General features: G+C 34.1%; 1 protein-coding gene across 2 annotated transcripts in view; it reads left to right on the top strand.

The window, feature by feature from the left end:
- Positions 1–24164, top strand: part of ARID4B (AT-rich interaction domain 4B) — a 139221-nt gene that overhangs the window by 54434 nt on the left and 60623 nt on the right. For both annotated transcript variants that reach the window (XM_079106851.1, XM_079106852.1), the window contains 5 exons: positions 4033–4143; positions 7421–7486; positions 9981–10071; positions 13008–13087; positions 22337–22428. In XM_079106851.1, the coding sequence (XP_078962977.1) occupies positions 4033–4143; positions 7421–7486; positions 9981–10071; positions 13008–13087; positions 22337–22428 (440 nt within the window). The remainder of the gene's footprint in view (positions 1–4032; positions 4144–7420; positions 7487–9980; positions 10072–13007; positions 13088–22336; positions 22429–24164) is intronic.

The raw sequence follows: 24164 nt of genomic DNA, 5'->3' as shown, positions 1-24164 counted from the left end.
TTTCCTTAGGTGCATTTAATTCCTTTTCATACATTCTAGCCTAAAGGAAGGAAAATATTACCCTTCAGAATAATAATTTGTCCTGTGATATATTTGAGGGAATTAATATCCTTTTTCTATGAACATAGATTTTCATGTTGGTGAGAATATGGTAGGTGCTTAGTTTTCTGTGTGTGTGCTGGGTGGGGGGTGATGGGGAGATCCCCTCTCAAATTCAGGTGCCCTACGAGCAGTTTGATGTGAATATTGATGAATATATAGATAGATTTCTGTATATTTATAGTCTAAAAAGTTAATGTTCTATTCTTTCTTTCTTTAAGATTTTTCTTTTGAAAGCTTAAAGGCTTATAATTTTTAAAATATTTCTTTGCCCCAAGGTAGGTACAAATGTGCAACTTGTAGTTGAGTTCTTCTCTTGTATATTTCTGAATTTTGGGTTGCACTGTATGCCTCTGAAAATAAAATTTCACTGACTGCTAAGGCAGGCTTGTTTTTGCTCCTGGAAATAGGAAGTTTGAAGACTGTCCTACCATATAGGGTCTTCTCTCGAGAATTCCTTATTCTACTTGAACTACAGAATGAATTGAAATTTCCTTGAGATTTTGTTTTGATTTTTAAAAGTTCAAAAATGTTCAATTGACAAAGAATGAACACTTTCAAAATATTCAGTGTAATATATTTTTTAATGTATTTTTTTAGTTGGACATAATGTCTGTACTTTATATAGTCCTGAGGATTGATCTGAGTGTCTCACACGTGCTAGTCTACCACTATACCACTGAGCTAGGACTCCAGTCCCACAGTGTGATATTTTGAAATACATATATATTGTATAGTGATTAGTAAAAAGTAACATGTTTATCACCACCGTACTATACATTATATCCCCTTCTTACAATTTTTGCATGATATTGTGTGCATGTATGAACAAGTAACAATAACAAAAAAATCACATCATTACGTACAACTACAATGCACCAATAAAAAATGGGGAAATTTTTTTCAAATAAAATGTTGAGTTTATTTTTTTGCTTTTACTAAGATAAAGCCATAAATTTCATTCTAAATTTTAATCATAATTTTGGCCAGTGAAAAATAATTTCAGAGCTAATACAGATAAAGTAGAAATGTATTTATTAATTTTAGGTGCAACAGCTATATAAAGTTACAGTTAATTATATAAAAGTTAAAGTAACGATGCAGAAATTACTCTTTCTATAAGGGTACACTTTCGTTATAGCATTAGTGAAGTGAGATATAGACATTTTCCTAAGCAGGTTCTAAAACTCATACTTACTTTTAAAAAATTCATCATCATCATCATCATCATTATTATTATTTTCGGGCCTGGGAATTGAACCTGGGAACACTCTACCCTGAGTTACATTCCCAGCCATTTTTCTTTTATTGTGAGATAGCACCTTGTTAAGTTGCCAAGGCTTGCCTCAAACTCGTGATACTCCTGCCTCAGCCTCCCAGTTACTGGATTACAGTTGTGTACCACTGCCTAGCTACTTCGGTATATGTTTAAAGAAATACTTTCCAACACCAAAATTAGTAGAAGATAGGAAATAGTTAAAATCAGAGCCGAAATCAACGAAATTGAAACAAAAGAAACAATCAGAAAAATTAACAAAATAAATAGTTGGTTCTTTGAAAAAATAAACAAAACTGATAAACCCTTAGCCACACTAACAGAGAAAGAGGGAGAAAACTCAAATTACTAAAATTCGGAATGAACAAGGAAATATCACAGCAGACACGAGTGAAATACAAAACATAATTAGAAGCTATTTTGAAACTCTATATTCCAACAAAACAGAAAACCTCGAAGACATCAACAAGTTTCTAGAGACATATGAATTACCTAAACTGAACCAGGAGGACATACACAACTTAAATAAATCAATTTCAAGCAATGAAATAGAAGAGGTCATCAAAAGCCTACCAACAAAGAAAAGTCCGGGACCAGATGGGTTCTCAGCCGAGTTCTACAAAACCTTTAAAGAAGAGCTCATTCCAATACTCCTCAAAGTATTCCATGAAATAGAAGAGGAGGGAACCCTCCCAAACTGATTCTGTGAAGCCAATATCACCCTGATTCCTAAACCAGACAGAGACACATCGAGGAAAGAAAATTTCAGACCAATATCCTTAATGAACATCGACACAAAAATTCTCAACAAAATTTAAGCAAATCGCATACAAAAATATATTAAAAAGTTAGTGCACCAACGATCAAGTGGGTTTTACCCCAGGGATGCAAGGTTGGTTCAACATCCGCAAATCAATAAATGTCATTTACCATATCAACAGACTTAAAGTTAAGAATCACATGATTATTTCGATAGATGCAGAGAAAGCATTTCATAAAATACAGCATCCCTTCATGCTGAAAACACTAGAAAAATTTGGGGTAGTGGGAACATTCCTTAACATTGTAAAGGCCATCTATGCTAAGCCCATGGCTAATATCATTCTAAATGGTGAAAAACTGAAAGCATTCCCCCTAAAAACTGGAACAAGGCAGGGATGCCCTCTTTCACCACTTCTATTCAATCAACATCGTCCTTGAAACTGTAGCCAGAGCAGTTAGACAGACCAAAGAAATTAAAGGGATACGAATAGGAAAAGAAGAACTCAAACTATCCCTGTTCGATGATGACATGATTATATATTTATATTTAGCAGAACCTGGATATTCCACCGGGAAACTTTTAGAACTCATAAGTGAATCAGGTTATAAGATCAATGCTCAAAAAAAAAAAAAAACTTTCATGAAATACGTAGACCGTAAGCCAAATGGCCATTGTGGAGGTATTAGGTAAAATTGTGGATACCTTTGTTGCCACATTGGAATGTCTTTATCCCTTTGGGAGATAGATAACTCTTCATTTTATTATTTACACCTACTTGGCTAGGGGTGAATGTAATTTAAAATCTAAATGAAACTGATAGATTATATTAATTGCTGTGGTAACAATATTTTCTACATTATGTTCTGTTTCTGTAGGATGCTAATAAATAGTAGAAAATTGGACAAAGAAATTGGGACTGCTCAAAGTTTACTTTTTATGGGGCTTCTTGAAACATTTAACACATATTTACAAATCTCCAGAGATAAGGTGGAGAAGGAATTCATCTAATAAATTGATTTTTCCCAAACTCTTGCCTCCTTTTCTTTTTTGATGGAGCATCTTAGGATATTAGTAGTATTTCTTGTAAAACACTTTGGGAAAAACTGTTTACATAATCATCCTTTGGCTGTGGAATTGGTTTATACAAGCGGAATTCCTTTGAAATAAATGGCTCCTATGCAGAAGTGTACCTGATTGTAAAAGGTCAAAACAGGTAGATTAGGGCTATTAAAAACGAAATCACAAATGAGGAAATAAAAGTTTTATTTAAGATACAAGAGTGAATAAACAGTGAACCTATATGAAAGCATTTGAGATGTTTTGACTTAACAGTTTATTAGAAATGCCTCAGATTAGATTTTCTTACATAGCTTCCACCAGTAGTTTGAATACATTTATTTTCTTTTCCTTTTATACTATTTTATCTTACATTGTCTACACCTATAACAGAGCTATTTTGAATTTGGGGTGAGTCCTCAGTTATAAAATATTAGAAGATACTTTTTTTTCAGATTTTGAGCTTCAAAGATCTGCTGTCTCACAACTGAATCCTTCCCTTTAATCATACAACAAATAAATATTTCAGCGAGTGAAAGAGTGGGTGGCTGGAGGTAGAGATGAAAGGCTATACCTTATGAGTGAGCTAATTCATATCAGGAATTATATGTGTTTAATAGGAAAGAGAAGCTTTATATTTTATGATAGATATTTAATACATTTAAGTAGTCTTTAATGGTACACATTTTATTATCATTAATTTATTATATTTCATGGATTTATTATAAGATATATTCCTTTTATGACTTTAATAGCTATAATAGGATTGGGTTCACTCTTCTGATTGTGGGAAAGAATTCAGCAGTTCGAGACTAATTATATTTCTTTGCATGTTTAGGCCCTTGATGAGCCTCCCTATTTGACGGTGGGCACTGATGTGAGTGCTAAATACAGAGGAGCCTTTTGTGAAGCGAAGATCAAAACAGCAAAAAGACTTGTCAAAGTCAAGGTACCGTACGTAATTGTAGTTTTTGTAAGTTATATGTTCAGTATTTGGTATTTAAACTCTAGTTGAGTAAGTATATCTTAAGAGTTATTTTTCTGACAATTGAGTTTCTAGGAGTAATTGTTGTAAAAATACCCCCAAATAAGCATTCTTGGTCATTTTGAAGCACTCTTGTTGGAATAAAATTAGATTACCATAGTTTATATTTTGAATGCAGTTTCACTATAGCCTTGTTATTTTTGTAATGCTAAGTGTTTTAGTGCTCTGAAGGATCTTGTAAGACATCTAGTTTAATTCCTTAATTTTATTATATGAAAATCAAGGATCACAGAGGGCTAATGATTTTTCCAGAACCATTATAGCAAAACAGTCTACCAATTTTAAGACTTTCTTCCCCATTTTAACCATGAAATGGGGTTGGTACTCTTAATTGATGGTCTCTTAATGATGAAGTATGGTACATCTGGTTGTTGATTCTTTATCCTCTGCCTCTTTTGAAAAATCTAACGCCACACGAGTTTTCTCTCAAATAACAGAAAAAGAAATGTAATTGCTTTCAGTTTAATAAATGATCATGATCCTTGTGTGGTAGTGTTTGCCTGTAGTCCTAGGTATTCTGGAGATAGGGTCAGTAAGGTCACATTTAGGAATTTGGAGACCAGTTTGAGGAACATAACCAGATCCCACTCTTAAAGAGAAAAAAAAGGGGGGGGGGTGTGGAGGTGGGGACTGAGAATGTAGTTCAGTGGTAGAGTACTCACCTACCCTGAGTGAGGCCCTGGGTTCAGTCCATAGCACCACAAAGAAAAGAAAGGCAAGAAAGAATAAACATGGGCCACCTGTATTGAACAGCAAAAAGGTGTCTTTGTATTCGGAAAATAGAAGACAAGTAAAATATTTGAATGTAGATATTTATTTATTTGTTATATTGATTGGCAGACTATGTTAAGGAAACTTAGGTGGGAAGGAGGGTGTGGGGATAAGAGGACGAGATCTGAACTCTGTCCTCTAGAGATTTGTAATCTAGATGAGCAGATGTGTCAATCATTTTTTTGACTGGCACTAGTTAAATAGGCTGGAGAGGTGTTGTGCTTCCTGTGGAGAATATCTGATTCACCTCTTTAGCATTTTCCATGGCTGCATACTTGGGTTCCTTGCTCATTCTATGGATGTGCTAAAGCTTCCTGGGCAATTCTCATTTGTGCTTCTGACTAAGAACTATTTGAAAAGACCTTCTACTTAACTATAGACCTGTAATATACTACTCTTGATCCCAAGCTGCCTTCCCTTTCCACAGGTCATGTACCTTGAGTTCACTTATAATGTGGTTTTATGGGGTACTGATGTTTCCTCTTCTGACTCCACACACCCGTGTTCCCTAAACACTCAGTTTTTTTCCAACCCTATACTAGAAATGAAGAAAAAGACATCTATCAATTTTCTCACTTTTTCAGGGCTGCTGCTAGCACATGTAACACCTTCCTGTGAATTAGACAAAGGTCCTCCCTCCTGGTGTAGAACTGGGGATGCACACTGGTCTGTTGTGCCAGTTAGAAGAAACATGCTTTTAGCTCAGGAACCTTGTTACCCCAGGACCCATACTTTGGCCCAAGAATTATTGTCTGAATTTTATCCCCAACTCACAGCCTAGCTAAAATGACATGGAGTATTCCTGCTATTTCTTGATCTAAATAAAAGGAACAAAACTTTGTTTCTGGCTAGCAGAGACTACATTGTGCCTCATAATTTTTTGGGATGCTGTAAAAATTTGTTTAGAATTCAAAGTTAATGGTTTTATCAACAAATGGAGAGCATATATTTTGACCAGTTTAATTTGTTCATAAATAAAAATGAATGCATTTTATTTATTTATTTATTTTTTATTTTTTTGCGGTGCTGGGGATCAAACCCAGCCTTATGCTTGAGAGGCAAGCACTCTACCAACTGAGCTATCTCCCCAGCCCAAAAATGAATGCATTTTAAACAAAATTGTTGATAAATTTCTTTACTACCAGTTTTCATTTGTTGAGCATGTATTCTATGCTAAGGACTATATGAAGACACTGAAACTCAAGTGTTAAGTCCTCCCATCTTTAAGTGGCTTACGGTTTAAGTGAAGGAGAACAGGTACCTATGCAGATGATTTAAGTGTGGTGATGCTGTAATGTGATACACAAATGCCTGAGATGCTACAAGGCGTCTCCCTTCATAGCTGGGTTGATAATCACATAAATCCGATAAGAGCATGTTGATGGTTCAGAAGAACTCTTGTGCCTTGTATCAGAGAAAACAAGTTTCTCTGTACTGAACAGTGGAAACTATCATGTTTTTCACTAGCTAATTAAATATTCAAACTTGAACTCTTTAGTTTAACTTAACTGTGTTTGTGTCTGATTTTCTGGTCTGTGATTTCTCTAGTACTGATATAAAGTATAGTAAAGTTCTAGAGCTTAAATGTTAACATTTGAACCTTGGCACCACCATGTACTTTTATGAGCTTGAACTAGTTACTTTTACTTTCTGATCCTCAGTTTTCTTATCAACAAACTAGAAATAATACCTACCTAAGAGGGTTGTTTGGAGATTGATTTTGGCAGTGCTGGGATTAAACACAAGGTTTTATGCTTGCTACCACTGAGCTACATCCCCCATCCTTGGGGATTAAATTTAGGTGTGTGAGTGTGATGCTTAACTCTTAGTAAATGCTTGTGGCTACTGTTTATTATTAAGCTAAGCCTTCACAAAATTATATAACCTCAAATAGCTGAAAGTCTCTGTGCCTTCTTTCCTCAGTTTTCAAAAAGGAAAACAAATTGTACAGCTAAACTAATAACTAATAGTATTGAATTAAGTATGAAAACATAGAGCATTGAGTAATTTAGATTTGATATTATTGGTTACTTTTATTTTTTAAAAAAGTCTGTGCAGTTATCAGTTTAATAATTTTTAAAATTTATTTATTTTAATTAATTAGTTAATTAATTTTTGTGGTGTAGGGGTCCTCAACCATGGAGCTGTATTTCCAGCCCTTTTTATTTTTATTTCAAGATAGGGTCTTGCTAAATTGCCCATGCTGGCCCCAAACTTGCCATTCTCCTACCTTAGCTTCCCAGGTTAACCAGATTTCAGGCATGGACCACAGTTAATCCACTTAGGATTTGGGATCTCATTTAAATTAAGCAGTTGCTAGTTTATACTAACTTGTATAAGAAATGAATAATTAATGTATTTATAAGCTTATGTTGCTTGATTTTTTTTTTTTTGTCATTATAATTTCTAGGTGACATTTAGGCATGATTCTTCAACAGTGGAAGTTCAGGATGACCATATAAAGGGCCCACTGAAGGTAATTGATTTATTATCTTTCTGTGATTGAGAAAGAGTAATACATGGTCTTTTTTCTTTTAATTTATGCTATTTTGTAGTTAGTAAAATATATACTTTTCTCTAAAAAAAGTAATAGAAGAAAATAGCTTTAACATTAAAAAATACCTAATATGTTAGTAAAAACTAACAGTGTGTTCAGAAATGAATGTCCAGAAGGCATTGCATACTTTCACTCTCCAGAATAATGGATTTCCCATGATAAAGAGATGATGAACTAGGGATCAGTGATCCATGTTTTGCATTGATCTAAACAGTGAGACGTTAAACACCAAAACTCAGAGCTTTTAATTCTTTGGAGTACCTGCTAGGAAATGAAGTCTAGGAAGTCACTAGGCAGCTGTAAATAATAATGAGCATATTCCTACTATAAGCTACAGAGTTTTGTTTCTTTGCTTTCATCTTTTCCTCGTTGACCTGAGAAATAAATGCTGCTCTACTTTGTACCAATGAGCAGGCTTCAGAATATGTGAGGAACCACTGTGTGATCTTAGGACCTTTGAAATGTCTGAAAATGAACGTTGTCCTGACCAGGAGAATTTAAGAAATGCTTAGAGTACTGAAGAATATTTATTGATATGAGAAAAATCTCTTACTGTTGAAGCTGTAATTTTGAGACAGAAGTAGATGTGTTTTATAGTTGTTCAATTTTAAGACTTCTAATTATACCCCCAGGGCATTAAGATTTCACATATGTAGTAGGTACTGTACAGGATTAGAACTTTTTAAGTTTGGTGTGATTGTTTTGTTTTGGTTTGGTTTTACTCTTGCTTGTAAAAAATTATTTACAATCATTTCAGTTTTATAGGTGACATCTTGAATATTTCCTATATATGTTTATCTCTTACAGGACAGAAGACCAAAAATATGTATGTTCATAATGTGACATTAAGTCACCATTTATTTACCCACCAGTATGGGCTAGTACTGTGCCAAGTCTTTTTACACATATTATTTCTCATAACAGCTCTTAAGTAAAGAGGAAACTGAACGGAGTTGAAGTATTTTGACCATAGTGTTATTCAGTAATGACTGTACCAAAGTTCTGATGGGTCACAGCCTATAATAGGAAAACTTTGCCTGCTATACACTCAGTACACATACATGTCCATGCTGTTTTTGTGTTTGGCTCATCAGCACAGCAGCATGCCTCTCCATTGCTTGACTGCCCTGTTTTCCTGGTGTGGGCACACAGATGTTAACTACAAAGTTGTGTCACACAGTAATAGAAAAGGCAGCTATTTTGCAGCTTTCAGTCATATTCTCTGCTTGGACCTCCAGCTTCCTGTGAGTGGCAGAGTTGATTTATTTGTTTATTTGGTTTTCCTACATTAAAATTTCTTTTGTGATTAGGGCTTAAGACTGTTTTTAGTTTGACATAGGCAAGTGTGTCACATTTTGGTCTCAAGATTATTAAAATATTTTTCTTTTTTAGGGGCAGGTTTAATGGGTATTGAACACAGGGGCACTCTACTACTGAGCTCCCTCCCCAGCCCTTTTTATTTTTCAGTTTGAGATATGGTCACACTACATTGCTTAGGCCTTCATTCAGTTTCTAAGGCTGAACTTGAACTTGTGATTCTCCTGCCTCAGCCTCCCCAGCTACTGGGGAGCATGTGCCACCACGCCTCACTGAAATGCTTTTTTTACCTGTAGTTTTGGTGGTTGTTTTTTTCTCTAGAGTTTGAATTGTTCTTTACTATCCTTTGTAACTTTCTATCACCTGGTAGAGTGTCGGCATTTGGATAAATGCTTCTCTGAGAAGAATTAAATCTACCTAAAATGATCATTTAATCTCAACACATTTTCAGTAATGAGTTTATGTGGAAATGATACCTGGGTCATTTAACAAATAAAAAATAACAGGTGTTTACTGATTGTGGTTATTTAATGAAAGTCCTTTTAATTCCCCAGCTTTCTCTTTCCACTCTTGAGCATAGTTTGTGGTCAACAGTCTCTTCTATGAACAAGTTTATTTTTATTATCAGTATATAAATATCATATAAGTAAAATTATCAGCATTTTTATGACCAGATGGAAAATATTTTAAATTGTTCTCATTAAACATCCTACCCCTTTAGGAAATCTCAGAACTATTTTTTAATTATCCCTATCAGTTCACAGCCCCCTTTAAAGGAGAGTGGAAATATGTCAGTTTCACATGCAGTGGTTCTTACGAGTAGTCTAATGATCCTTTGTTAGTCCTACAACCCCTTTAAAGGATTGTAAGAGCAAAACTGTTTTTGTAATAATACTTATTTATTTTCTTTCTCTGTTTGTCAGTATTTCACTGATGTTAGAAACCCATTGGTGGGTAAAATTGCTCGTACCCACAAATCAAGTTCAGTAGTCATTTTATTCTTTACCACTGTTCACTCATTTAAAAAAAAAGGAAGCCAGGGTTTAGTTTATTTATCTTTAAAAAGATTTTTCTAACATTTAAAAAAATATTTTAGGTAGGAGCTATTGTGGAAGTGAAGAATCTTGATGGTGTGTATCAGGAAGCAGTTATCAATAAATTAACAGATGCAAGTTGGTATACTGTAGGTAAGAGAATAATTTTTCTTTTTGATGATGTTTTTAATTATATGTTAACACTTAATCTTGAAATAGTGTTATTGGTTATCTTTCTGGATAATTTACCTTATTTCACTGCATAATAATTACCACTGCATTAATATATATTCATTAGTATTCCATGAATCCTAATCTTTCATCAAAGACAGTATGGTAATAAATGATTTTTAAAATAATTACACTACTGAAAATAAAGAGCTTTACATAATGGCCACACCTAATTTTTTTTTTTTGCAAAAACAGGAAAACTGTAAAACTGACAATTATGTGGTGAAATATAGAAAACATTTTTCAAAAAATGTATATATGTACATAACAGTTTGAAATTATTTAATGCATATATTATGCAGTGAATTTCTGTTTTTTTTTTTCACTTTAAAGTAGATCATGCGGAGGTTTCTTCATAACCATTTTTAAGTGTAGAGGTTAGTAGTGTTAGATACTCAAATTGTTGTTTAATGGGAATTTCTTTTAACTATTATATATCATAATAGTTTCTCCATAGTTCATTTTCTCTTATCATTTTGCCAGTCTTCTTGCTAGTAGAGTAAATGTTGGGTAGAATATCTTTTGTGTGTGTAGTATTTCTCTATTTGTATGCACTGAGAAATAGAAATAGTTTGAAAGGACTGTCCTTTTAAAAACTTCAGTAGTGAAAACTGCTTTCCTAGAAGACTCCCATGAACAGTGTAGGAGTACACCAGTTTTCCCAATCCTTTTCATGTTTTTTTGTCTTTTAAAATTTTGTTAATTTTGACACGATTCTGACACACAAATCTGAGCTTTGTTTTAATGCCTCTCTCAGAGTACTAGTGAAACTAAACATCTTCACATAATATGTTTTGTAGGGAATGTCATTTTATTTGTGTTTTCTCTGTTGTGAATTGCTAGTCCTTCCCAGTCCCCCCATTTTCTTCTTGGGATGGTTTATCTTTTTATTATTTTTAGGATGTGAATTCTTCAGATATTCTGGATAATAACATTTCACTACTTTTACTGGAAATACTTTTCTTCTGCTATTTTTATGTCTGCTTTAAATTTTCATACAGTTCTCTCTCTCTTTTTTTTTTTTTTGGCGGTACTGGGGATCGAACCCAGGGCCTTGTGCTTGCAAGCCAAGTACTCTACCAGCTGAGCTATCTCCCCAGCCCGCTTCATACAGTTCTTGTGTGTTTACCTTTTCCTTTGTAGTTTTAATTCTAAGTCTTGTTTAAGAAAGATCTTTAATCAGTGTTACAAGTCTGTTTTGTAATCTGGTCTTCAGCTGTTTCAAAGTTTTATTTTTGTTTTACAAATGGCTTTTTATTTTCCTCACAATTTTTTTCAAACATTCTAAAATAATGTTTGAATAATAAAATAATGATTGAATATTAGTTTTTATTTGGATAACCCATTATTCCAGAATTACTTAGTAAATGATAATATGTCTTACTCTTAAACAACCTTAAAGATGAAAAACATCTAGTAAAATCTCTTTGGAGATGTCCAAGTTCTGTAGAGCTTTGACATAGTGTGGGCAAGGTTTGTTTATATTTTGGTGGGATTAGGAAAAACATAATAATGAGAAGGAAAATTCTTTAATTTTGCTATAAGAAAAATATTTGATGATGTCAGTCACAGTACTTGGGAGTGATTCTGTGTAGTCTAGATGGAAATTAGTTGTGATCATTGGTCTCATAAATATGACACTTTTATCACTCCATGGCTTAGTTGCAGCATTAAAAAATATACTAAGAATAATTTGTCCAGCCTTACATTATATAAAGTTTCACATAATGTCTAAAAATCTAATATTGGTAGCTAGGCAAAAACTGCATAATTTCTAAGATTGAGATCTTGTTAACTCTAAAATAGACGCACTCTTTCCCATAATTTCTGAGGAATGTGGTGTAACCCAAAATTATATTTATCATGAAAGTATACATATATTCTGTATTTACAACCAGTATTTTACTAGAATATTTTAATACTTTATTTTTTGTTATTTAAAGATTTTCCCCCCACTTTTGTTGTGTTTTGTTATGGTGCTAAGGATCAAACCCAAGGCCTCATGCATGCCATGTAAGTGTTCTACTAATGAGCTGTATCTCTAGTCCACATGCTCTATGGAAATATAAAAGTTCCAAATAAAATAGTATAAATTGATGGCATGCAAAACGAAGATTTGATACATGTACATTTTGTAATGTGATTATTACAATCAAGTTGATTAATACCTTATTTTAGTAGACATTTGAGTAAATGTGTAGTTTTCAACCAGGCAGGGCACTGAATATGCCCCACCAAGGAAGCTTTGGCAGTGTCTGAAGACTTTTTTTTTTTTTTTGGTTTTGACAATTGGAAAGGATGAACTACTGTAATCTAGTAGGTAGAGTCAGGGCTGTTGCTAAATATCCTGAAGTACCCAGGATAAATGTGTCACAAAGGGAATTATCTGGTACAGTATGTCACTCGTGCAGAGGCTGAGAAACCCTACTTAAAATAATGAAAATAGTCATTCTTTTAGGAAAAGTTTGAATGTGTATAAATTTGTGATCTTATTGTCACTTAGGTAAATCTATCAATATCTATCAGCAGGACACCTTGCCTTGGCTTTGCTATTTTTAGAAGCATTGGTTAGCATTTAAATGGTTTCTTCTTGAAATGCCAACTTGTTCCTATTTTGTGTTTCCTTTTTCAGGGAAGATATTTTCATTTCAGGTATATTTCTTTTTCACTGGAAATGGTAAAGATATGCTTAGTAATTCTAAATTTAAAGTTACTTACTAGAGAATATTAATGTGCATTGAATTCCAAATGTAATATTAACCGCGGTCTGTTCTACTTAGAAGATTAAGTGATTTTACATCTTGTTGTTAATCTTTGAAAGTGTCTTCAGTAACTTCCATTTTTACATCTTCACATAGTTTTTGATGATGGTGATGAGAAGACACTGAGACGGTCTTCACTGTGCCTGAAGGGAGAAAGGCATTTTGCTGAAAGTGAAGTAAGTGATCATGTGATGAATGAATATCTTAATATTTTGTGTTGAGGGGGGTAAATTTTTGCTTCCTTAATTAATCTACTTGTTAATCAGGAAAGTTCATTAATACATGGTGTTACTATAATGTGACCTGTGAAATGTGTTTAAGGGCTTGTTTTTGAACGCCAGTTTCTTCTGTCTTCCTGGTTGTCTTAAGTATTTGGTGTTTGTCTATAAAGAAAATATGATAGGCCTGTTTAATTATCTTTAGGCCACTTTTATATAGACTTCTTTAACTTGTCAGTAATTATAAAAAAGAGATGTCTGATTTGTTGCCCACTAGAACCCTGTCAAAGTAAAGGATGTCTACAAACTAGCAACAGTCCCTGCCTGTGGCTAATCAACTTTGTCATAGCCTTGCCTCAAAGAAGCCTTACCAGACGTCCCTTTTTAAAGTAGTCTCCTCCATTTCTCTTAATCCTTTCAGGTTAATTTAGTTTTCTACATGACACTTATCATTCCCTGACACCAAAATATATATATGTACTGAATAATTTTCTTCATTGCCTGCCTTCTTCAAAGAGCAGGGACTTTGTGTCTTCTTTACCACTTTGTTCCTAGGTTCTTAACTCTGCCTGGCACTGATTAGGAACTGAATGAATGTTAGTTATGTGAATAAATGAACTGGTTTATACTTCTCAGAGACTTTGCTCAGTGCTCTGTATATGTTATCACATTTGCCACATTATGAGTTAGATACTATTAGCCCCAACTTACAGGTGAGGCAAGTGATGGCTAGAACTGGCCAAACCGTTACTCTCCCAGCACCAAAGCCATATTCATTTGAAGGTTGTATCAGGAATGCAGGGTTTGTCCCACACAGATACATTTAGCCAATCCCTGATGAAGATGCCATAAAAATGCATTGGAGAAAAGATAGCCTTTTTAACAAATGGTGCTAGGACAACTATTATCCATATGTAGAAGAATGAAACTAGATCCTTATCTCTCACTGGGCACAAAAATCAAATCAAAATAGATAAAAGACCTCAGAATTAGACCAGAAACTATGCAACCTTTAGGAAAACAAAACAAAACAAAACAAAACAAAACAGTATCAACACTCCAGCTTTTAGGCACAGACAGTAACTTTTTGAATAGGACCTCGAATGCTCAGGAAATAATGACAAATGTTAATAAACGGAACAGCATCAACTTAAAAATGCTTCTGCACAGCAAGGGAAACAATTAGGAATGTGAAAAAAGAGCCCATAGAATGGGGTTCTCTACTTTTCTGACAGAGGATTAATATCTAAAATATATAAAGAGCTCAAAAAACCTTATATCAAAAATAAACCTTTAGCCACACTAACAAAGAGAAGACGAGAGAAAACCGAAATCACTAAAATTCGGAATGAACAAGGAAATATCATAACAGACACGACTGAAATACAAAACATAATTAGAAGCTATTTTGAAACTCTATATTCCAACAAAATAGAAAATTTTGAAGACATCAACAGGTTTCTGGAGACATATGAATTGCCTAAACTGAACGAGGAGGACATACACAATTTAAATAGACCAATTTTAAGTAATGAAATAGAAGAAGTCATCAAAAGCCTACCAACAAAGAAAAGTCCGGGACCAGATGGGTTCTCAGCTGAGTTCTACAAAACCTTTAAAGAAGAGCTCATTCCAATACTCCTCAAAGTATTCCATGAAATAGAAGAGGAGGGAACCCTCCCAAACTGATTCTGTGAAGCCAGTATCACCCTGATACCTAAACCAGACAGAGACACATCGAGGAAAGAAAATTTCAGACCAATATCCTTAATGAACATCGACGCAAAAATTCTCAACAAAATTTTAGCAAATCGCATACAAAAACATATTAAAAAGATAGTGCACCATGATCAAGTGGGTTTTATCCCAGGGATGCAAGGTTGGTTCAACATCAGGAAATCAATAAATGTAATTCACCATATCAACAGACTTAAAGTCAAGAATCACATGATTATTTCAATAGATGCAGAAAAAGCATTTGATAAAATACAGCACCCCTTCATGCTCCAAACACTAGAAAAAATAGGGATAATGGGAATATTCCTTAACATTGTAAAGGCCATCTATGCTAAGCCCATGGCTAATATCATTCTAAATGGTGAAAAACTGAAAGCATTCCCCCTAAAAACTGGAACAAGGCAGGGATGCCCTCTTTCACCACTTCTATTCAATCAACATCGTCCTTGAAACTGTAGCCAGAGCAGTTAGACAGACCAAAGAAATTAAAGGGATACGAATAGGAAAAGAAGAACTCAAACTATCCCTATTTGCTGATGATATGATTATATACTTAGAGGAACCAGGAAATTCCACCAGAAAACTTTTAGAACTCATAAGTGAATTCAGTAAAGTAGCGGGATATAAGATTAATGCACATAAATCTAATGCATTTTTATACATAAGTGATGAATCTTTGGAAAGAATAATTCGGAAAACTACCCCATTCGCAGTAGCATCGAAAAAATAAAATACTTGGGAATCAATCTCACAAAAGAGGCGAAAGACCTCTACAATGAGAACTACAGAACACTAAAGATAGAAATTAAAGAAAACCTTAGAAGATAGAAAGATCTCCCATGTTCTTGGATAGGCAGAATTAATATTGTCAAAATGGCCATACTACTAAAAGTGCTATACAGATTCAATGCAATTCCAATTAAAATCCCAATGACGTACCTTACAGAAATAGAGCAAGCAATTATGAAATTCATCTGGAAGAATAAGAAACCCAGCATAACTAAAGCAATCCTTAGCAGAAAGAGTGAAGCAGGGGATATTGCAATACCAGATCTTCAACTCTACTACAAAGCAATAGTAACAAAAACGGCAGGGTATTGGTACCAAAATAGAAAGGTAGATCAGTGGTACAGAATAGAGGACACGGACACAAACCCAAATAAATACAATTTTCTCATACTAGACAAAGGTGCCAAAAATATGCAATGGAGAAAAGATAGCCTCTTCAACCAATGATGCTGGGAGAATTGGAAATCCATATGCAACAGAATGAAACTAAACCCATATCTCTCACCATGCACGAAACTAAACTCAAAATGGATTAAGGACCTCGGAATCAGACCAGAGACCCTGCAGATTATAGAAGAAAAAGTAGGTCCAGATCTTTACCATGTTGGCTTAGGACCAGACTTCCTCAACAGGACTCCCATAGCACAAGAAATAAAAGCAAGAATCAATAAATGGGATAGATTGAAACTAAAAAGCTTTCTTTCAGCAAAGGAAACTATCAGCAATGCGAAGAAAGAGCCTACAGAGTGGGAGAAAATTTTTGCCAATCATACTTCAGATAGAGCACTAATCTCCAGAATCTATAAAGAACTCAAAAAACTCTACACCAAGAATGCAAATAATCCAATCGACAAATGCGTTAAGGAAATGAACAGACACTTCACAGAAGAAGATCTACAAGCAGTCAACAAACATATGGAAAAATGTTCAACATCTCTAGTAATAAGAGAAATGCAAATCAAAACTACCCTAAGATTCTATCTCACCCCAATTAGAATGGCGATTATCAAGAATACAAGCAACAACAGGTGTTGGCGAGGATGTGGGGAGAAAGGTACACTCATACATTGCTGGTGGGGCTGCAAATTAGTGCAGCCACTCTGGAAAGCAGTGTGGAGATTCTTAGAAAACTTGGAATGGAACCACCATTTGACCCAGCTATCCCACTCCTTGGACTATACCCAAAGGACTTAAAATCAGCATACTACAGAGATACAGCCACATCAATGTTCATAGCTGATCAATTCACAATAGCCAGATTGTGGAACCAACCTAGATGCCCTTCAGTTGATGAATGGATAAAGAAACTGTGGTATATATATACAATGGAATATTAGCCATAAAGAATGATAAAATTATGGTGTTTGCAGGCAAATGGATGAAATTGGAGAATATCATGCTAAGTGAGATAAGCCAATCTCAAAAAACCAAAGGACGAATGATATCGCTAATAAGTGGATGATGACCACACATAATGGGGGGGAGGGGTTAGTGTTAGGGTTAGAGTTAAGGTTAGGGAGGGCGGCAAGAATGAAGGAAGGAAGGACTGTATAGAGGGAAAAGAGGGGTGGGGGAAAGGGAAAAAATAACAGAATGAATCAAACAACATTACCCTATGTAAATTTATGATTACACAAATGGTATGCCTTTTCGCCATGTACAAACAGAAAGAACATGTATCCCATTTATTTACAATAAAAAAAATTTAAAAAAAATCAAGCCAGTTAATAAATAGGCAAATGAATTAAATAGACACTTCTCAAAAGAAGAAATACAAATGGCCAGCAAATACCTGAAAAAATGTTAAATATCATTAGCAATTAGAGAAATGCAATTCAAATCTACACTGAGATTTCATCTCATGCCAGTCAGTGGCAGTCATCAAGAATGCAGATAATAAATGCTGGAGAGGCTGTGAAGAAAAAGGAGTACTTTTACACTGTTAGTGGGATTGTAAATTAGTACAACCATTATGGAAATCAGTATGAAGTCTCCTTAAAGGAGCATGACTCAACCGTACCACTTCTTGGAATTTACCCTGAAGTAATAGCCATCTTACTACAGTGATACTTGCTTACCCATGTTTATAGCAGCACAATTCACAATAGCCAAACCATGGAAATAGCCTAGATATCCACCAGTGGATGAATGGATAAAGAACATGTGGTGTATATATACATATATATATATATATTTATATATGTATACACACACACACACAATGGAGTTTTATTTAGCCATAAAGAAAAATAAACGGTGGCATTTGCAGGAAGTTGAATTGAACTAGAGACCATGATGTTAAGGGAAATAAGTCAAACTCAGACGGTTAAGGTTGTATGTTCTCATATGCAGAAGCTAGAAAGGAAAAGAAAACTGGGGGTGGAGAGAGATCAGTAGAGGAAAGTGAACAAGGGTGGGAGGAAGTCCTGGTGAGTGATAACTGGTCAAATTATATAGTAATTTTCATTTTTTAAAAAATATTTTTTAGGGCTGGGGAGATAGCTCAGCTGTTAGAGTGCTTGCCTTGCAAGTACAAGGCTCTGAGTTCAATCCCCAGTACAGCAAAAAAAAAAAAAATTTTTTTTTTAGTTGTAGGTGGACTCAGTATCTTTATTTATTTTTATGTGGTGCTAAGGATCAAACCCAGAGCATGTGTGAGGCAGGTGCTCTACCACAGACCCACAACCCCAGCCCCAAATTATATAGTTTTATTGTGTGCATATACAAGTATGTAACAATTGAGCCCATCAATATGTTTAACTCTAATGGACCAATTAAAAATATGTGGGGAAAAAAAGGAGTGTGGGGTTTATAAAGTTGTGAACTCAGTAGCTTGCTATTCAGAAATTTAAGAGGAGACTTTATTAGTCACCATTTGGAACAGTGTTTCGTTGGGGATATACCTCTAAGCTATTAGATGTCATGTTTTGTTTTGAAAATATTTTTGCTTTCTCAGTGATTGAATTTCCATTTAAAATTTAGAATTTGGGATAGGTCCTCTGTATTATGATTTCATCTCATTTTACTATATCCTGTACTTCTGCCTTTGTTAGATTTCTTGGTATTTTTATGTTATGTTTTGTACTTTTCTTGATGCCTGTGGAGCCCTGCTCCTCTGTTTGTTGGAATTTTTCTTATTTCTTAATGCCACTAGAAACAGGTCCTCCTCTGTGATGTCTTTCATGAGTTTTGTACCCAAATCTGTTCTCTTTATCCTTTGATATCTTTGTACTTTCCTTGCTTATTCTTGTTTTATGGTCTTTTTGTTATTTTTCCTTATGAGATTGTAAGCCATTTTGGGGGAATAACCATGGTTTTCTCATCTTGATAGGCCCTCCTTTATCTAGCAGTCTTTCTACACATTAGCTTTCAATACATATTTGTTGGACCGTGAAGTTTTAAATGTAGGAAATCAAACAGCTTTGGAACATGTATAGTTATAATGTAACAGTTCTCTCCAAGTTTCCAAGTTTGTGTAATTACTGTCTATAACTACATTTCCTTAGGTGTACACATATACAATGATATGGGGACTTGAGTTTTCAGTTAATTTAAACAAAGTGTCTAAAATAATAATTTTGTCTTTGTCAGAAGAATTTTAAGTCAGAATGATTAATAAGAAAGATGTAGATTAAACTACTATGAACAAGTACCTGGGTATCCTTTATACCTTCAAGGAGGATCTGTGCAGCTGTACACTATTACGTATTACAAGAGGAAAATTAGTACTTTGGTGTATGATTCCTTAAATCCTTTTCCATATGCCAAGAGGTGCTGTGCTAAGGATTCAAGGTGAACTGTGTAGACATGGAGTTTATACTTAAGATAACTTAACAACCGTTGGAGGGGGAAAGAAAAAAACATTAATTAATCTAACAATTTTAAAATTCAAGTATTTTAAGCCCTGTAGCGATATGGTCAGGAGGGTACACAGTAGGAGAATTTAATTAGCCATCTATATGCTCCTTTCCCTTTGATATTTTTGATACTAAAAATGCTTAAGTTTTTTGAAACATTACTTGGAGTATTATTATTGTAACATTTTTGGCCTTGACAAGGATGTTATTTCATACCAACAGTATTTTGGTTCACTGATGCCATTATTATCAAGAAGATTAGATAAAATCCTAGTTCCCTGTTTTCTGTACCATTTTAGGGAAGTAGACATTTCCTTCCAGGTATGTGGAATTTTCTTTGTGCCTTTAATATAACTTCTAAGAGTCTCTGGTGTTTGCTCTTTAAATATGACACAAAGCAGATTCTACCTTTCCCCCTAGTCTTTTTTTGTCCCTTGAAATAAAGATTACTCCTGCTTTTTTGGACATGGATTGAGGCCACAATGGAGATATTGCTGTTTACTGTTAAAATTCTTCATACCAGGGAAAGACTGTGGTTTCCTTTTTTTTTTTTTTTTTTCTTTTTTTCTTTTTTCTTTTTTGGTACCAGGGATTGAACTCAGGGGCATTCAATCACTGAGCCACATCCCCAGCCCTATTTTGTATTTTATTTAGAGACAAGGTCTCACTGAGTTGCTTAGTGCTTCACTTTTGCTGAGACTGGCTTTGAACTCATGATCCTCTTGCCTCAGCCTCCTGAGCTGCTGGGATTACAGGCATGTGCCACTGTGCCTGGCAAGACTGTGGTTTCTTAATTGAAAATTACTGTAGTGGACTTGGTGGCACATGCCTGCCTGTACTCTCAGCAGCTTGGACATTTGAGGTCAGAGGATTGCAAGTTTGAGGACAGCCTGGGCAACTTAGACCCTGTCTGGAAATAAAATGAAAAGGGGTTGGGGAGGTAACTCAATGGTAAATGCCCTTGGGTTCAGTTCCTAGTACTGAAAAAAATTGAAAATCTAAAAAGCAAAATCACTACATGTAATTCCTAAACAACTCTTCAGAAATTTTCTCCCTGTAAAAAGTGAAATGACAGATTCTTAAAATAGAAATCACAACACATAATAAAACTCTCCTCTTTCAAGAAAGCAGCCTTAGTTTTTGTCAGGGGAGGAACATTTAATCCAGCTCTGAGCTTGGCAGAAAGTGAGCCCAGAGGCAATTTATTTTCTCTATTAACAAATGTAGTACTTTGAAATTTTCACTATTTAGAAGTATAATTAGTAGTTAATAAGTAACTTCTGAAGAGTTTCTGTTTGGCCAGTATTCTGTTTGGGTGGCTTTGGTCTCTAAATAATACTTTTAAAATACCTAATTCATTTGTATAGGGTATTAGGTTCTGTACAAATTGAATTTGAAAGATGAGTCTTTTTTTGCCCTTTAAAAAATTAACAATTTTGCCTAACTTTTGAGGGAATCAATCTTTTTGTAATTCTTTATGGCTGGTACCTTATTCTTATATACCATATTCTTTGTTGTTGGATTCATATCTATATCTTAAACACATTTATATATATTTTAATGGTTTATGTGCAAAGATTATTAATATGCTTTCCCTTTCACAATTTTTAGTTCATCATTATTTTCAACAATATTACCTCAATTTAAAAAATGGAAGTCAAGAATTTCTTCTTAAATTTCAGCATTATGTTTATGTAGATACCTGATCTTTAAATCTAAGTTCATGGTTATCTTTTTTTATAGTACCTTGATTGTAACTTTAAGAGGTCTATACCCTGAATAGTTCCTAACCCTTACTTCCAATCTGACCATTTCCCACGAGTCCCTTGTTCTCTTGGTGCTCATGAAATTATCTCCAACTGTAAAGGACACTGAAGGAAAACCAGCCATGGGAATTTAAAGAATGAAAAGGAAGTAGGCTTATTGTCACATTTGATATTGAGTGTCAAGGTTAATATCTTTGAATTGATAGCATTTTATATCAAATCTTTTCAGGAAGTAAAGCCCATAAAAATTTTATGAAAAAATTTTGAGATATCTAATACTGAGAAAGTTAGGGTAATTATTAAAACAAAAACAAACTTTTATTTTTTTCCCCCTTTCTGTCTTCAACCATTAGTCTTTTCCTAGAAATCATTACTTTTAGAAGTGGTTGAGGGACTTTGGTTGATGTGAACTATGCACTTGAAAATAAGGAAGAAATATCCATTTATTGGTTGTTACTTTCATATGAAGCATCATGATATTAGATGCAAATTAAAGAGGAAAGAAAAATAAATTTAGAAAAACTCATCTTTCACATTTTATTTAAAATACTTATTGCATAAAGTTTTCCAAATAGTCATACACCTTCTCTGAAGCCCTTTTGGTGCTTATCTTGATAGCTAACTTGTTACTTATTAATAATTTTGTTTTATGAATTATAATTCCCTATGTACAAGGAAAAATTTGACTTGCAGTATGTCCAACCTAAGAATTAGATCCTCACTGGTCAATATTTTATTTCTCACATCCTCATTCCCACTGTTATTTGTTTTCTTTTGTATTTTAATCATTCTGAGATGCCTGTCAACCCTCTAATAGGTAATGAGTCATCTAGACAGAACAACCAAATTTTGTTTCACTTTTCCCGTTAATGGTCTCATTCATCTTTATTCTAATATCTTTGAAACTAGAATTTTCTATCTTTAGGAAAGTTGTGTTTTAGCCTTCCTTGGGGAATAATTTAGTCTCACAATCTGAGCATAATCTTAAACTGATTTGGTTTAAAAAGAAAGCACTTGTAAAATAATAACTTGTGATGGGTTTATGTTCTTACCCACAGACATTAGACCAGCTCCCACTCACCAATCCCGAGCATTTTGGCACTCCAGTCATAGGAAAGAAAACAAATAGAGGAAGAAGATCTAATCATATGTAAGTCCATTTTCATAACTGTAGTTGATCCTGAATTCATTTCTCCTAATACTGTTTTAATAGTTTTTATTTTTAAATTGTAATTTGCAGAATGCTAATGAGATCTAATAGTAATTTCAGATCTAATGCTGGTTTCAGACTGCTCAGCATGGGTAATTGAGCTCCTCTATGCTCTACCAACCTTAACAGCTGTTATTTACTTCCAGTTTCTCTCTGTGTGTATCTTGACGGTGTATTCAGCATGGAAGTAGTCCATAATCTCCCTTATCAATTTTTTTTTTTTTTTAAATCTCCAGTACCTCCTTCCATGTTTGTGTTGCTCATTCTTTAATTCTCAACAGAAGTGCTCCTTACTTTATGTGAACCATTTTGTGTCTAGTTTTTCCTTGAAACCAGGGATGTTTCTCTCTCCCCTGAACCCCCTAAGGTCTTTGCATTTACCAAATGTCATAAAAAAGATTTCATCTCTTATTATCATCATGTTTGTTTTGCATTCTTAATAGTACCTACCAGAAAAACAGCTGAAGGAGTTAAAAGTAGTTTCTGTGGAGCAGAAGGAAATTGGAATGGATGACAGGGGATTGTAGTTTTTAATTTATTCTCTTAGAGGTTATTTTAAAAATAATTCTGAAAGTTTTGTTTGGATTAAAATTACTTATATTCACTCGCCCACATATTGTTGGAGTATCTATAAAAATAAATACTGACTTGATTATTAAAACTGTTAGTGTAAGTGAATACTTTCATTCAGTTTGTTGAATCAGATATTAATTCTAATTGTGTCTGAGCATTGGAGATAATCGGGTAGGTACTTTTAGTATTTAATATCAGCCTTATAGCAACCCATGAAGATAGATGGTTATTATTCTTATTAAAATTAGGAAAATAAACCTAAGAGAGATGAAATATCTAATCCAAGGAACACTGGATGGAAGAACTAGTACTTGAACTTACCCTTGCTCTTTAAGTTTTTTCCCATTGAACTGAGGGACTTTTTGCCTAGAGTACTTCAGTTACTGCACAAATTATGTTTAACAGTAAATAAATACTCATTTGAGGTAGATTAGAAGACTGATCATTGCATTGAAAAAATACTTAATGTTACTCATTTTCCTACTGTGCTTGTGATTTGAGTCATGTATTTCCTTCTTCCTCACTTCTCCTCAGTAATTTAGAAGATGCTGTCCTTAGTTACCAGGTGACTAATTTCTCTGACTAGTGACTTAACTCGCTGGTTACTTAATCATTTTTAGGATACTCAGGTTGTAACTTATTTATTTTTATATGTTTGACATTTAAAAATTGAGTGTAAGTAAGATGTATAACAGCATTATTAGTAAGAAAGACCTCTATCATGAATATCAGCCGTTACTGTGATGTGATAGTGGTTTCAGTTTTTCCAAAGGGCTGTTAATGTTGCCATAATGTATCCATTGAAGCCATCAGTTTATGATACCTTTGACTGTTTGAAAATTAATGACTTCAATTCTGAATTAAGGTTTTATCTGTCACTGATTACAGTCTTCCCCTAGTTCTCTACTCTACTGATTTATGATTTATGATATCAGAGCAGTGGGTTGGGATTTTTATGAAATATCAAATTATTTCAGTGATGATTTCTTATTACCTAGCCCAGTGTCAACTGTGGAACCAGATGGCCTGAACTTGAATTGTAGCTCTGCCACTTCTTTGCTATGTGATGTTGGATAGGTTACTTAATCTTTTCATGCCTTAAT

The sequence above is a fragment of the Sciurus vulgaris genome, assembly GCF_902686455.1.
Source record: "Sciurus vulgaris genome assembly, chromosome: 12".
Taxonomy (NCBI): Eukaryota; Metazoa; Chordata; class Mammalia; order Rodentia; family Sciuridae; genus Sciurus; species Sciurus vulgaris.
This window is presented reverse-complemented; position numbering and strand designations above follow the sequence as displayed.